We start from the raw sequence: 17,621 nt of genomic DNA, 5'->3' as shown, positions 1-17,621 counted from the left end.
ACAAAGGATTATATAAGCACTGTTTCGCACCAGGAATCCCAGAAAACATATTTTCACCTGAAGCAGTCAGCAAATATTGGCTCAGATTTGTGTGAGATGCATCACATCATATTGTACTGTTACTAATTTGATCCTCAGGGTCACTGAGGTAATGTGTCAGATCTGGCAAATGTCACATTAATGACTCATCAATGTCACTGTGGTGGATTCTACATTTCACTGTCAAAATATACTGAAGTTGCAGTTTTCATGACTGAATATTATGTACTGTTTGTGATCCCTGCTCCTTTTTATTGTTCTTATTGGATGCTAAAGTATTTTCCATTGCAATATGAACAAGGTTATTAAGATTTCTCATGTCATGTTTTTTTTCTGTTAGTATAAAAAGGAAAAGTACATAATTATGTGCAGAGCTCTCTGAACTTATACTTGATCTTTATATTTTATACTTGATACTAGGTCTGTTAAACATTCCTGCAGCATTTTGCTTTTGTGGAACATTTTTATTTTCTATGTTGATCAATACTGTCAATATTGAAAATGTTAAATTCAGTTAAAAACACTACCAACACTTGGGAGTTTATTAATGATAATAAATATATTACTGTACCTGCAATATTGTTTTTCTAACAATATTGCAGGTACAGTCATTTACAATTCTTTTTGTAAATAATTCTTATTATTACCTATTCATTGATTTAGTTAATAATAATAATAATTGCTTATACTTATATAGTGCTTTTCTGGACACTCCATTCAAAGCGCTTTACAGGTAATGGGGACTCCCCTCCACCACCACCAATGTGCAGCATCCACCTGGATGATGCAACAGCAGCCATAGTGCGCCACTACCTCACTACACATCAGCTCTCAGTGGGGAGGAGAACAATGAAGCCAATTCATAGATGGGGATTAGTAGGAGGCTATGATTGGTAAGGGTCAAGGGGTTACACCCCTACTATTTTCGAGGAATGCCCTGGGATTTTTAATGACCAGAGAGAGTCAGGACCTCAGTTTTACATCTCATCCAAAGGACGGCGCCTGTTTACAGTATAGTGCCCCTGTCACTATACTGGGGCATTAGGACCCACATAGACCACAGGGTGAGTGCCCCCCACTAAGACCTCTTCCAGCAGCAACCTTAGTTTTTCCCAGGAGATCTCCCATCCAGGTACTGACCAGGCTCACACCTGCTGAGCTTCAGTGGGTTGCCAGTTGTGAGTCAGAGTGATATGGCTGCTGCATATTAATGTCAGCTGTAATAATGTTTAATAATAATAATAATAATAATAATAATAATGCCATTTGTTTTTTATTGGGTTAATTTAATTATGTTCTTCAGCAAACCATGTGAAATGTTTTCAAAATTTAGAGCTTTGAATGGTACAATATTTTTACAAATAGGAATTTTATTTGGAATTCAAATCGGACGTCTTCTAAAAAAACTTTAATACAGGGAAATTTAATAAATTTTGCAACTTGGAAAATAGAGAGTAAGCCCAAGTTCAAGATAAATATGATATGGGATAAGGAATTAGGAGTTATTCTATAAACATTGGCTTATAAAATTGCTTTATTTATAAACGTTTTTATTGGCAACACATGATATGGGTTACATCTTTGTATATTTTGCTCTGTAGGCCACTCTTTATCATTAAGCCCTGGCATTGTTGCAGTGTGAACCTGTGTGTTTTTTATGCATGTGCAGGTCACAGATCATTTACAGTACATGCACAAACAAATTTCTTACTATTCATCTATCAACAATTTTCAAGATTTCATTCAAGGATTTCAAAGAAAATGTGAGTGCCAATATTTTTTTACAAGACTCTTGTCATATTCAAATTGGTTAAATTGTTTAACATAAAGGTTGCAAACAAAGGGTCCATCTTGCTTGTATAGCAAGCAAGATAGTAAAGTAACAATATGATTGTAAGACATCTATCAGTTCCTTTCTTAAAGGATTCAATGATGTCAGCTTTAACCACAAGTTCTAGACATTCATTCCAAACTTCCACATTTCTGTGTGTAATAAAATGTCCTGTTTTTGGTCTTAGTCGTAAACTTAATTTTTACTTCCGTCACTGGTTTCTTGTGTTGCTACTAATTTTCAAGTCTTCCAAGTTGGTTTGGTTAGGTGACTTTCAGGATGTGTAATAACTGAGTCAAGTCCACTTGTAATCTTCTGTTGTCAGTTAAAAATATTAACTGGAAATATTAACCCTTAGTCTGCCTGAATATGACATTCCCTCTGCTGGTGCTGCTTTGTACTTAAACAACAACCTTTTAGAATGGAGACCAAAACTGCACACCATATTCCAAGGTCAGACTAATGCAATCTTTAATTTTACTTATCTGGATTTAAGCTCTGTGCTCTTACTGTATTCCAACATTATTTTCTTCCTGTTTATTTTTATTGATTCTCCACATTGTCTAGTTGAAGAATGTGATGATTCTTCATAAACTACTTTCTCCCTTCTCATTTAATCCTGGAGTCTTGCAGCTTTGCAGATTTAGTATTCAATGTAGTACTTTATGAAAATATTTCTGTAAGTCCAAAATATGTTACATAAAGTCATGAAGTTTGTCGGTTTTGTGACACCAGTTATGTGATCAGAGAGATCAAGTAGATTAGTTTGGATGGATTTAGAACAAGTAGATTGTGCCTTTCATTTACTGTGGATGCTGTACAAGATCCTTGCTTCTGATCGCGTGACTCTAGGGACATCAACTCATAAAACAATCCACATTGGCTATAATGCCAAGGGAGTTTCTTATCTTTATTTAAAAAAACAAAATACTTAAATAAAATGATATATTAAAACTGATTCAGAGATAGATGACTATCAAACCACCTCTGCATGTTAGATTTTGTTACAGTGTCGCTATTAATGATATTTGTGAAAGATACTCTAATTTATCACTGTCATATAATATATATGAAAGAACAGAGGCATATTGGATGGGATTTGGTTTTAACCAAGGCCGTTTCTGAAACAGTTTATTGCTATTAGCCATCACTTTATGTTTTCTACACCCACAGAGTCCAACCTTTCCCAAAGTCATTTTCATTTCTTAGTACCTGAACCAAAATATGTGTATTACAGCATTGTTATGCATGTTGTTAACATACATCATTTAAATTCCTGGATAAATTACAGTAAGTTGAAAACCTTACATTAAGTAGCTATGATATGTTTTTGCAAACATACAGGTCATTTTGTTTCTAAATGTTAAAGTATTAAACTTTTTACATTAGTTTTAATTATCTGTATGTTTTCATAGTATACAGTATATTTTGCCTAAATCCACAGTGGATGCTTCTTGTAAGAGAATGTTGCATACATAACACAATTAGAGTGCACTGTGCTATGGCCCATATGGCTATGATTTTTAAAATTTCCTGCTATAATATCAGAATGCTTTATCCATGTACAGGTACTGTACATTATAATGATACATAGTATCAGGAACTTTGCTGACATTGTACCAGATGCCTATTATCTAGTTTGGTTACATATAAGACCATAAATATCTACAACAAAAGCTGTAATATTTTTTAGCCGTTGAACAGAAATTACTGGGATCCAGATGCACATAGACTTCAGTCTTTATTCCCTTTACTCAAAACAAAGATATTTCTATCTATAGTATTTGTTTTCTGTTTAACACTAGATAACTTAAAAAATCCAAGAAGTTTGGAATTTTATAGCTGGAAATGTAACAAGGTTAAAGCAATCTTGGGCTGCATTAATACGCCTGATATTTGTTTAATAAGTGCTGCATTTCAGACTTGAGAAAATGGCACTGTCATCATAATTTTTTGATCTATGATCTATCATTCACTCTACTGATTTAATGAATATCCAGACACTGATAAGAAGCAAACAGATGGTATAGTACGCTTTCATTTAACTATTAGTTATTTTTTCCCCTGACAATACAGTGGTCCTAATACAAATCTCACAATACTTAAATGCGTAAGCTTGACAGGACAAGATGATCAAAGGTGAACAATAGGCAAACTTACTGGCATTTAAAATTTTCTGACTTACATTTCTCTTAATTACCTATCTATGTCATATATAAATCCTGTGTCAATCCTTTTTAAAGCTAATACCAGTCATGCACCATTTTTATGCTCCATCCTCTATGTACATCATTCCTTTAAAGTCTTGAGCTCTTCCAGTGAGTAATTCAGTAATCTATGAGAGGCATTTTGAGAAATGCTAAATGCTGTCACTTTTCAATGAGTCCTTCCTTTTTAATGGTCATAACAAAACTTTCCTTTTTGCATCATTATTGATACTTTTGGTGAATACGAGATGTTATCTATATGGTCTCAGTGATTTAGCAACTCCTGTTTTCCTTCAGCTTCAGCAATACACGCGTTTGTAACTTGTACAAAACAAATTAAGAAAACTAGAAGCTGTGGGGATGCTAAACAAAGACGTACAGTGTATAGTCTATTTCTGATCCAAAACATGTTTACATGTAACATATGTTGGCAATTGGACCTCTTATGCAGTTTTAAGCTTTACATTTCTGTAGTGACATACAGCGACATTTTGTATATCTAGAAATGTGATGCATTGTCTGTGTTTTACTATCATCAGTGTTAGAAATACTATTCAAGAGGATATGTAGGGTGCCTACTAAAGGATGGAAAGATACAATTATAACTTCAGCCTTATTGGAGCCATGGGGCGTTGCTATTGAGCTTATTTCCTCAGTTTAGCTGTCAATAGAAGGAAGCCTTTCTGTACCCAGTCAGAAATTTCTGTTCAGTGACAATACAAGAGAATATTACAGTCGAGTAAGAATAGCAAGAGCAAGATTACTAATTTTCTACCAGTCACAACATGATACTACAGAATTTGCTCGTTAGTTAGAAATAAATCCAAAGTAAACCTAACTTGTTTTCATGTTTCCCAACAATGTTAATTTCCCATTTATTCATGTCACCTTCAATTTAAAATTCAGATATTTTAGACATCAGCTTTTAGAATGTTTGAAATGGGTCAATATGGACACAGCTATGAACAAAGGACTGTTTGCTCTGTGGTTCTCCTGTACCTGGAAAGCGAGCAAGTCCACCATCTCCCCTGCAGAACACACAGCACCTTCCAGTTCTAAAGTCAGCCTGGCCAGCCCTAGAGTATCTTATCAGCTGCTTCAATATGCTTATAAAGTATATACTTATAAAGTTTCAATCTATTTACTGTAATGAAGGTAATATTGTTGCTCATATCACTTGATCTTCAGACTTTTTAAAATTAAGTTGTGAAACAATATAGATAACTATGGTGGAATTTAACTATACATTTCTATTTATTTTCTGGATTTTAAAATAACAGAGTATCATGATGATTGCCTGCATTGAAGTTTTGTTTTACACCTTATAATGTATTTTGTTTTTTTATTACTCTCAGTGTTATTTTTGCTATTTGATTACATGCGTTTGGAATCTTGATTTTGCATCATGAGCATTTGTAAGGGACTTGTTTTAGAAGTTTACATATTGGAATTTGTCTCACTTTTATCTACCACCACGTGCAGCACTTGCCTGATGGGAGGGCACACATTCTGTACCAGTTTCTCACTGTACATCAAAACAGGTGGAGAAATTAGGAGTTATTTCAGATGAACAAATCATTTATGTGGGACTATATATAGTAAACCAGTGTTTTTTATAGAGTTAACCTTTACTCTTACAAATACTGCAAATAGTCAGCACACCACTTTAAAGCAGGGGTCTCCAGTCATGGTCCTAGAGGGCCAGTGTTTTTGTAAGATTTGTGTGTCTCTTCAAAATTGATCCAATTAAACTAATACTGAGATCACTGGGGGGGTTTAGAGCCAGGATAGGACATTCCTGGTTTAAAGTCTCATCACCTTCCATGGTATGGTATCTCACCACACCAAGCCAAACGTTTTTAATTCTGACCCAGGGGGAAGAGGGACACCTAATTTTACTGTCAAGATATTGCACTCATCACAAAGGTATAACTAGAGTTCAGATAACAACAGTGAGAAGCTGTTCTGAATAGTCAATGATGATTTTAATTTTGTCCATCTTATATTGAATTTTGAGTCAATGTGGGCCTCACATTCTGTTCTGAATATGCTTTGTTGTAGTATCAGGCCCATACAGCACACGCTATACATGACCAGCAATTTTCATGGCAGTTTAAATGACAATGACAAGAAAATCTTAGCATGTGTTGACATTTACAATTGCAGTTGTCTTTTGATTGGCAATAAAAACAGTGCCAAGACTAAAGAAGTTAAAATATTATACATTATTTTTCAAGTTTACTGTACCTGTAACTATCAGTTCTTTCCGGGCCCTATGCGGACGACACGATCCGGAATTGTGAGGATACAATAGGGAAAATAGTCATGCAGGAGAAGGGTCTGGAGACGGGGGGCGTGTCCAAGGAGTGCAGGTGTCCAGGGGGAGTGAATCCAAGGCGAACAATCCAAGGGTATATCCAAAGGGGGGATCCAATGCGGGAGGCAGAGTCCAAGACCAGGGAATCCATCCAAAGGAGCTAAAAACACGAAACCGGTCGGAACCGGCGGGGCAGGGAATCAGGAACAGGAAACTAAAACCATGACGGAGCCAGACGCGGCAGGACCCCGGGCTCTCAAGAAACGGGATTCAATGAGAAGCCTCGGGCAAACGCCTGCTTCTGGCTTTAAAGGTGGAACTAAAAAGGGGCTGGGCAAAGGAACAGGTGTGGGGAATGGGGGAAAACGAGGAAGGGCTGGAGCGCCCTTAAGAGGGAGAGTAGCGATCGTGACAGTACCTGCCCATGTAACCATTAGCACAGTGATTTTGTGCCAAAGGAATATAAATTAACTTATTATTGTTGTTCTGTTCACACAGTCCTAAAGTGACATGTAACATTTCCCTTACTACATTGACATTAATCACTTATTATGATAACTTCTGAAAGTAGAAATCTGGATTATTACTGTATTTGTTTGAAAAATAATTTTAAACACCTTCTTTTCTTGCTGACATTATAGTAGATTTTAGTGAAGCGGGAATTTGTTTATTTTTGCAAATGCAATCTTTTTCATTCCAGAGCTTGAGAAAAAATAATTCTAAAACAGCCTCTGTAATTGCAGATCCTATCATTGGGCAACTGGGAATGCTTCATAGCTAAAAGAGAGAAGGCAGCGTATGATAAACTCTGCATTCATTCAAGTAAACAGATTGTTCTCTAGGGAAATCACTAACAGATTTTCTGCATGTTTTCATTTCACTTTAGGATCAATTATTTTGTATTTTTTTAGAACAACTAACATGCTTCATTGGCTTTCAATTCCTGTGGAAACAGTTAATTTTTGAAAGAGAAATCTTTTCTGATCTTATCTGTGGCATCTGCAGTGTTAACCTTATCAATGATTTTAATTATTAGTAACAATGAAAGAAAATAATTAAACATTCAAACTTAAAACTGTCTTGACTTATAGTTTCACTACTTTCACCTCTTGCATAATTTAAATACAGACCTTAGCATAAAAAGGTAACCGTGTGGTTTTGTTTAAAAAGTCTCCTTTGTAGGATCACAACTCAGTTTCAAGCTTGTATTTGCTTTTAACAGCTATTGCTGATAATGATAAATATTGCCATGTATTTACGAAAAGGTAATTTAATTGGAATAATTTTACATTTTATAATATATTAATCATAAACTGAATTGTATATGGGACATTAAGCCTGTGCCAGTATGATTAAGGATCTGCAGATTGCCAGTATGGTTTATGTCCCATTTGTATTAATTATCTCACCACAAAATAACTGAAGTAGAAAACTCATTATGTGACAAACTAAGAAATTGGAGAGATCACGTGACATGTGAGAATATGGTCGACTCTCATTATCCTACTCTTGTACACTACTCAAAACTTGATTATAGACCACCCTTCTGTATAATTTTCTCTATCCTTGATAAGCTTTGGCTCAAGAAGACATCCAGGAAAAAAAGAGTTCCTCAGGCAGCAAAAATATGGGAAGTGATTCAAACAAGAGTCTATTCAGGTGGAGCTGACATGAGTGATCAAGAAAGCTTTTTCTGCCCAGGGTGACATTATCTGCAGAATGGTAGCATACTGTAAATGCTGGCTGAGTCTTTGGGTCTGTTCAGCGAACAGAACATGCAAACAGCACAGTCCAACTATCATACAGGACTTAATTGTTCAGGTTACTGTGATGGAAAATCTTACTGCCTTCCTCACTGTCTTCAGATGTTTGAAAAATTTCAGGACAACTAAAAGACCTCAATAATAGACTTCAAACTGCCTTGCTGTTAAAGTTCAACAGGTTCTTACAGTATATGGGATGCCCAGAAATCCCAATCAAAATAATAAGGAACCACCTCAGTTTCTTTGTAGATTATTCTCAGTCAACAACAGCCAAATGCATAGCTTTTTTCTATGGTGAAGGCCAGATTATGCCATGTGGAATTGGGAAGTTTCCAGGGACTCAATTCTTGAATGCAATATGCAAGGTCACAAGTAACATTTAGTCAAATTAATTCAAAGGTTTTATACAGAAATCTGCGACATCTTGGAAGCAGGTTCTGATTCGTATTTTAATGCAAATTTAGATTAATAAAGATAGAACAGAAAGATCATGTTTATTATGTGTCTCCACTGCTCATTTACACTCTGGAGGTGACAGGGGCTTTTGTCTTTATAAAAGACACCATACCAAAGGACACCATACCAAAGGAAAGCATGGATGTGGCTACAGTGAGTGTTTTTTTCACTCTGTCAACATTAATTCCCAAACACACATTAAATCAAATGGAAAGACAGATTTGTATAACACTAAACAACTAGTTGTATTCTCTTATTATTGAGAATATTTCTTGTCTTAGTTTATGTTAGCTTTACAGTTGATACCAAATTGAAAAAAATTGTCTAGTTTACGTCTGTTTTTCTAGCATCTGTTTTTAGTATTGACTATTCTTGTGTAAAAGTATAAATAAAAACCGTTCATGAACATTTGTTTTTAATTTGGTGAGTAGAGGGAGCTCTCTCCTGAAGGAAGGGTTTTATGTGGCAATCTTTTTAAGAGATTGTTTGAATGCCCTAACTTTACTGCTGTTGAATACCCTAAATCTTCAGCAACTTAAAGACAGTTTCTGTCTCTTAAGCTCTTTTCAGGATCAGAACTCTGTGCTTATGTAATCTCTGCCTTTGCATTTGTTTTTTATACATCCCTATTTGATTTGGATTCACTTACTTCAATTTTTTGTCCTGGAACATGTGCAGTTTAGACTACTTTAATAAACATGTTAGTTACTTTTAGAGAAAGTAAATAGATGTTGCTGCTTCCGTATAGGTGGAACAACAGAGCTAGTCTCTTCTCTTTATACTCACCTTGTCGGGTTCTCATATAAACCAATGGCAATGAGAGCAGGAAAAAGGGACATGTATGGTTGATGAAGACATACTGTATATACTGTGTAGAGCACATTTGTATTTGGCATCTTAAAACCATAACTACTAATGGACAATTTTAGCTATCTACTGTATATACAGTAAAAGTTATTTGACTCCTCAGAAGTGTCCTCATGGGTCTTACTTACCCCTTCTCTCTCACTACGAGTGGCAAGCTGCGTTTTACATGATGTGGGAGTGTTTTCTGGATGGTCTCTTCAACATTATTTACCATATAGTACTTGGGAAAATATCTCAGCGTTTCTTTTGTCGAGCGAGGACTCGTCACTCGATTGCTCAAGCAGAAGAGGTGGAGTTGGCATTACCACTGCCAAGCGGGTGGTTGATTGTGCTGGTGGTGTACATACAGTATGGAACTCTCCAGTGGGCCTAGGAGGGGACTGGGGGCCTTCAAGGCTGGACTCCAGTGGCAAACATCATTATAAATACTGCCATCTGAAGGGGATTCTTAGGGTCCTCTTGTGCTTGGGGAGGGAGGGGGTTGCCACCTGGGTTGGGGAAGGGTTAATAGACAATTGTGCTATTGTACTGTTTCATTTTCCCAAAACAAAAAGTAATAAGAAGTCATTAGAAATCAAATTGTGTTGTTCGGACATGATCTATTTTCAGTTTATTATTTCTTTATTGCCTTTATACTATACCTGAGTGCAACCTGAGAAAGTTGCCTTTTAAAAAAGTGCAAGAAGCAAGCTATGTATTCCTCCACTTCTTATATTTTCTAATAATATGTTTTGCAATTTGAAAGTTATTTATGGATATGTAAAGCTTAATTTGTACTATGTGTTCTTTTATGTTAGAATGCAGAATGAACTAAACAGTTATCAACTGAAGAACCTCTGTATTTTTTTAGTAATCATCATATTTCAAGAAAAGATTATTTTTTCTCTTTAGTTTATTATGTTTTTATTATTGCACACTTCCTCTGACACTGACTATTATTTAGGTCTAGGTATTTTGGCAATTCTTTTGTTCTTAATGTTTTTTATGTATCTACAGAAGGCCATTGTACGTTAAAATTATATGTCACAATATTTTATATGATACAGGTAATGCATAATACTGTATATATCACAAAATTGTATCATTTCGATCTAGATTTATTTTACTGTTTGTCACATTAGCATTGTAAGTGGAATTGTGATTATGTAGATGGTCAGAACTCATACCATACCAAGTTCTTACATACTTTTCTTGGTGTTTATAGTCAAGCTTTATTATTCCCTGGGGGAAATGAGGGTTAAAGTAACATAATATAGTTGTTTTATAGTTTTCTTCCAAGTGGGACAGTCACTGGCATTATCAATATAGGGACTGGATTTATGTGGAGACAGCATGATAAGTTAATTAACTTTTAGCTTTTTTTAGAATACTAGATCCCAATAAAACATTTTATTTTCTGAAGGATGTTTCCCTTGGTTAGGACACAGTGCTAGTACAGCAGAAGAATGATAATGTAAAACAGTAATTATAGAACAATTATAAATAAAAATAATAATATTATCTCTGTGAGCCAACAGAACAATAGGCAATACAATTCAAAGCACAGAATTTTACAGTCTCAGCAATTACACACAGCAGTTCAAGAAACTGAAGATTTCTAAGGTCTTTCTTAACACAAGCAAGAGGAATACAAAACAACAGTTTGAATATTCAAAGTGCAGGTAAATGTGTAGTAATCTGAGAGAGATTTAAGCAAATACAAGACAAGCATGATAAAAAAGGTACTTTTTTAAGAGACATTTCACATCATATTACAATCATATCATAATAGTGGTTTCCCCCACCATGGTAATATTGTCATCCACAATTTACATATCGCCCAAAACTGTGTATCCTACTGTATGTACTGTAACTGACCTCTGTGCTAAACTTGACATTTTTGTCACAATTTTTCAGGGTCTCCTGATCATATTGTATGATGTTAATGTAATTTATACATTATACTAAACCATTTTCCACATATAAAAATAGGCAAGTCCAAGGGATTTATCAAATACAGATGGGGTATCAGTCAAAAGTGTCATGTTGGCAATGACACCTCAGTCCTTTGAAAATGTAGCATGGCTTTGTTAAACAAGGGTACAGTGTGAAGTACTGTAGTACCTCTGTCATTTACACAGCGAGCATTCACAAATTTAATTAAAACGGGACCAAGTAAAGAAATTCCTGATATAAAAAGAAAAGACTTGTTTTTGGATTCAAGATACTAGCTTCATTAATTAAAAACTAACAAGATCATTAGGCTTCATTGACTACTGTTAAATTGGCTGTTTCAATAACATAACTCTTCTAATAGCTTGCAGTGACATGGAGCTCAGGGAAGTGGTTAGCAGGTTGAGAGACTGGTTCAAAGTGCTGCACGAAAATGGAAGCCAGAACAAAAAAGTCAAGATCCAAAGACCGGAAAGGAGTCGTGAGTTTTTGCATTTATTTATTTTCTATAAAGATACTGTTTTAACTATGTTGTACTATGTTGTAACCATGATCTGTCTCTGCATTTGTCTCTGCATTGGTACAAGCATGACACATATTTGATGTAACATGTGGCATTATGATGGAGAAACTAAAGCTACTTGTACCGTACATAGCTAGTTGCATTGAAAGCTGCTTTCTTAAAATAAATTTCTGCTTTTGCAGATGCTTTTAAATTGCATTAAACAAACAGAGTTAGTGCTAACCTAAGTATTCTATTTTCATAATAATTAACTGCACATGGCTGTCAAGATTGATCATCTGTTAGCAAAAATTCTTAGTGATGTATCTTAGAAGTACAATTTCAATGTAGGACTCTGACAAATGTTTTTGTTTAGAATGAAAAATGTCCTTGCTGTGTTGCTGTGATGTTACATGTTTTACATACGGGCAAATATATTTCTTTAAGATAGTTTAAGACTATCTTTAACATTGGCACCAAAATACTAAATACTAAAATGTTTTAAAAAGTAATTTATCAGTGGGATCAAAAATACATCAATTTACTTCGAATACGCTTATGTTTTTTTAATTCTTATAATTTAGCAGATATCAGAAGCTTTATTACAAGCCTTTGTGACATTAAAATTTCCATCTCCAACAGTCTTCACCTCGGCTTTCAATTCCAAAAAACAGTAAATGTCAGTTGTTGTTTTCTTCCTGGCTAATTACTCATATGGTATATTGAACATCACTTTATAATTAAATTATTTTTGACACATAACCGCATCTACATAAATGTCGGTTTATAGACTTTTTAATTTATTTGATTTAATTAAAATAGCAATTTTAACAATAATAACTTACATAATACCACGCATCTTCTTTTGATTGAATCAGTTTTGTTACGATAACACATTTCAAAACCATGGAAAAAGGAGGAGAATAAGGGAAATAAAGGAGACTTCCTACTGAAGGAGACTCCTTCAGTTTTGCACAGAAATTATTTCTGCTGATTTAATTCAGGGCCGCAAAGTATGTGTGATTACTGTACCTTCAAGACACGCCAGCTCCAATATTAAGACCAGCTGACACTGCTGGAGATCCATCCACAGCTGATGTGGTGTGCCAGCTGGTCTTGATACTGGTGGTGGCCCTTCCCATGTTCTTGTCACATGCCCGCGTTGCGTCTCCACAGCGAATTTTGCTTTGGTTTACTGACGCACATTGGAAGTTGTAAATCCAAAGAGCTTTCTTTCAAATTCAAATTTTGAGTTTTGCTTTCTTGTTTTGATGACTTACCTGTGTACTTCCTGTGTTGTGTTTAGTTAGTTTGTTTCAATCTTGGTGTTGTTCTTCTGAATGACAACTTACAGTACATCTGGACTGTAAAAATACAGTAGGTGCAAAATACTGCAAAGCTCATTATTACTATAAAGGCTCATATAAGTGAGACTCCAAAAGTGTGCGTGTTAAATAAATCAGATAGGTATTTTGATGAGGAGGATGTTAAAATAATGTTAAAATATTTTGATTAGTTAAAATAATTACCTCCCTGCAAGTCAATTTTAAGTTTGTGGCCACATTTGTGTACTGCTCCTACCCACTTATCACCTCCTAGAACAATTGTGTGTCACCTGCTTTTCTGTTCCTTACACAGGCTGCTTCTCAGAAAAACATATGGTTGATTTTCTGCAGTTAGTTCAGGAGAACTACTCCAGTGGTGGGGACTTGATACATGTTGTTCCAAGTTATTGAATTAACTGAGTTTGGCAAACCAAGATTTTAAAAGTTGTTGCAGACTTCATGATAATGTGAAAAAAGACATCCATTTGGAAAAAAGACATTTCTTTGGAAAAAGTTTTGTCATTGAAGATAATAATACAATCCTTACAACTAAATCATAGCGGACTGTGACAGATATGTAACCATTGGAGTTTTAAATGGTACTGTACCTCACCAGTTTACTGGTTAACTTGCGAAAACATTCCTACAAGTTTGTTAGCTTCCAAAATGAGTTTGGCTGACTTAATGTTGCCTTCTGCACATACAGCAGGAAAAATGTTCAGTACATCTTAAAGGGTAAATTATCATAGTCGGACTGTATGTGGAGGATTTACATTCATCTGTAGAAAAAGATATACTGTAGAAACACTTTATTTAAACTTTTATGACAGAAAATCTAGGTTGTAAAACAGTTGCAATGCAGCTGCTCCTAATTTGTCCAGGAAATGGCAGCTAATTTATATGAAAAGTGAAATTAAAATCACTTAAGTAGCTTGCTACTCTAATAGATTTAAGCAAGATACTCCCCAACACTATTATAAAATGAGGTCGTTTTTATTCAAATGTCCATCTCTAACAGTCTTCTCCTCGGCTTTCAATTCCAAGAAACAGTTTACATAAATGTCAGTTTATATGCAGTATATATTGTTCCTGGCTAATTACTCATATGTTGAATATCACTTTATACAGTAATTAAATTCTATTTGATATGTAACGAAGTTTACATAAATGTCAGTTTATATATTTTTCATTCATTTATGATTTGCAATGTAGCTATATAAAGTGCATTAAAGTTTAACTATAAGAAAAGAGGGATTCCGGATTTGCTCTGCAGACAAAACACCTGGATAAGCATAAATGAAAGACCTTTAAATCCACAGGTTAATCTAGCAACTCTTACATAAATTCAAAGCAATTTTTGATGGCTTATGAATTTATAGAACCACTCATGCATTGCTGAAAATGAAATTTGTTTTCGATCAGAAAATGGGATAATAGAAAACAAAAAACCTGTAAATGTAGGTCACACTTTAGTGCTTACTGTAAATTCCACTTTTCCATGTTATCTGTTCAATGTGGTGTCAGAAAACATTGGATTATTTCACTTGGACTAGCCCTATAAAAAAGTGAAAATAATCTTACAGGTTAATATTATTAAGAAAACTAAATGAAAATATTTGGTGCCTTTGGCCTAAAAAGAGCACAACCACTGAGGATATTCCAGGGTGTAGTAAAATCATAACATCTGGGGCAGAATAAGGCTTTAGAACATCAGATTATCAGGAATATGTGAATGTTGTTGTTGAGTAATGCCAAAACAAGAAGGAAAAATAAGGCATTTAAACAAAACCTATGCATTGGTACAAAACATAGAACCTGCATTCGACTCAATTGCTTCCCCTGATCCAGCTCACTTTCCAAACACCAGTGATCTTGTATCAAGGAGATGAAAAAAAAAGTGACTGACTCCACTTGGAGTAAATTTGGAGAGAATTAAATTCAGCTCCTTTGTTATTTTCTCTCATTTGGCTCTATGTGTAGCATTAAAATGCGGCATCACGATGCACTCACTGCAAAATGGGAGGTAGCCCAAAATGGGAGCCATGAGGGTTTTCTGTATAAACTCCTTCATGAATGGTTCCAGAAAAGCAGTTGTATGCCTGTTCTACAGATACAATATGTTTTAGATTGGTATGGTTACAATTCAGTATTTGCTTTATGAAATTCCATATTATCTTCTTTGTAAATGTAAAAACTGCGAGGTAGATGTCAATGTGGATAAGTTATAGTTTTTAGAATTCATTTTGCTAGTTGGATTTTTGCTTCTGAGGACCTGGGTAATATTGAACCACTGATGTTCCTGAAATCAGACCAGGTGCTCCTGTTTTCATCTTTGATCGAAGTCCTCCGTTTTAATTTCTTGTTTACGGTGTTTTGGAGATGTATTTGGCATTGTATGAGTGTCAAAAGAAGAATTGTGACAAGCTGACCTCCAACTTCAAGTTTGAATTAATCATTGCATCACTAAATCCAGTCAATATCGTGTATAGTACAATTATGGAAGATTATGGAAGAGAAAAACATACAAAATACTGGTTTGTGATAAAGAAGACAGTAAAAAATCAAAACCTAAAAAAAAAACATTTGCATATCTTATATTTTTATGGTTTTATCCATCACATTGTTACGACCCCAAGTGTCTAGGGGAAAAGGGGTGTAACATTTAGGATAATTCTTTTGGAAGCAGGGGGGTTTTGGTGAGGGACTAGGAAGCGTGATAAGAAGGGTAAGGAACTAGAGTGGTGCCAAAGGAAAGAAAATAACAAACAAAATGGAGCTGGCTAGGACAGTGAGGGAAAGCTAATCTGACTACAAAAGAAAACCCGAAACACACGGTCTTCAGCGTCTTCAACACCCTAGCTAACCTGCACTGACTACCCAAAACCATACAAGACAAATGGCACTCACCCGTACTAGTCTAGTGTACTAATACAAAAATCAACTAAGTGTGTAAGTGTACCCAACAACCTAAACTAACCTTATATACAAAAGTTCACACAAAAACACAAGTGAACCAGGAAGACAAATAAGGGAAAACAAGAGTAATAAACAGGAGCAGGGTACAAAAGAACACAAAAGTTGAACATGTAACACTGGGGCAAGGTAATGATAAAACAAGGATGAACACATAAACAAACGAAAGTACAAAGAAACTAACAAAAAACCAACAAAACAACAAAGCCGAAGCTATACGAAAATATACACACACAAAGCAAAACAAACCAACAAACGAAGCCGAAGCAATAACAAGAAGCGAAGCGAAGCGAAGCGAAGCGAAGCGAAGCGAAAACCAAAACCGAACGGGACCGAAGTCAAACGAAAGGCCTCTCCTTGCTGAAAACCTCCAGGTTATATACTGAATAAGATGCACTCTGATTGGCTGAGAGGCTGATTGATAATGATGTCATACTGAGAGTGTGGTGTAATGGTGGGCCAATGGGGAAAGGAGAACAATCAAGGGTCCGCAGTGTGGACATAACAGAAAAACACACACAGAACACACACTGGGACGTAACAACATCATCATCATCATAAACTGCTGGCAAAGAACTCCTAAAACATTTTCTAATATGTGTTTGTATCTAATATATGAAAGGGTACGTGAAAATGTGTTTTGCTGGCAGAACCTTAGTTTTCCTATATATTTTCAGTATTCCTTGCATTAACTGTGACACTTTTTTATTGTTTTTAGGCTTTGATACAAGTATTTTACCTATTTGCAAGGACTCTCTAGGATGGATGTTTAACAGACTGGACACAAACTTTGACCTTCTGCTGGATCAATCAGAGCTTGCAAGTCTATATCTTGACAAAAATGAACATTGCACCAAGTCATTCTTCAACTCCTGTGACACTTACAGAGATGGTCTAATATCTAATAATGAATGGTGTTCTTGCTTCCAAAGACAACAAGGTAAGAAGGCCTGATTTACAATAATATTTTGTTAATGATATTATTAAATAGTCTAAACAAGCTTAATTTACTGGGAAATAAACTATACTTTTTGTCTGTGAAACAAATAGTGTATGCATACAGTGCTCCCTGTTTTGGATTTCCCTTGTTGACTCATCTCTGGATTGTTTGCCTCAGCCACACCTCCCCCCGACCACCAGCACTCCATGGACACGCCCCCCTGTTTTCATTCCCGTCTCCTTCATCCCTTTTTTCCCAGTGTTTCCTCACTCTACCTTGGATTGTGTCGTCTGCATAGGGTCCGGAAAGAACTCTTCCTGACATACCTGTTCCAGCCACATCGGTAGTCACAAACAGCCAACAGATTAATATGCCTGCACATCTCCTCCAAGCCAGATACTTCATTCCCTCACTAAAGCTACCTTTTTCACAACACAGTCATCACTCTCACTATGCTTGTTTAAAACCT

At 35.4% G+C, this 17,621-nt stretch overlaps 1 protein-coding gene across 1 annotated transcript in view; it reads left to right on the top strand.

The window, feature by feature from the left end:
* Positions 1–17,621, top strand: part of spock3 (SPARC (osteonectin), cwcv and kazal like domains proteoglycan 3) — a 106,138-nt gene that overhangs the window by 76,561 nt on the left and 11,956 nt on the right. Inside the window, exons 7-8 of the mRNA XM_088917703.1 lie at positions 11,777–11,893; positions 16,931–17,152. Of these exons, the coding sequence (XP_088773829.1) occupies positions 11,777–11,893; positions 16,931–17,152 (339 nt within the window). The remainder of the gene's footprint in view (positions 1–11,776; positions 11,894–16,930; positions 17,153–17,621) is intronic.

This window comes from Atractosteus spatula, chromosome 1, assembly GCF_055471065.1.
Source record: "Atractosteus spatula isolate fAtrSpa1 chromosome 1, fAtrSpa1.hap1, whole genome shotgun sequence".
NCBI lineage: Eukaryota > Metazoa > Chordata > Actinopteri > Semionotiformes > Lepisosteidae > Atractosteus > Atractosteus spatula.
This window is presented reverse-complemented; position numbering and strand designations above follow the sequence as displayed.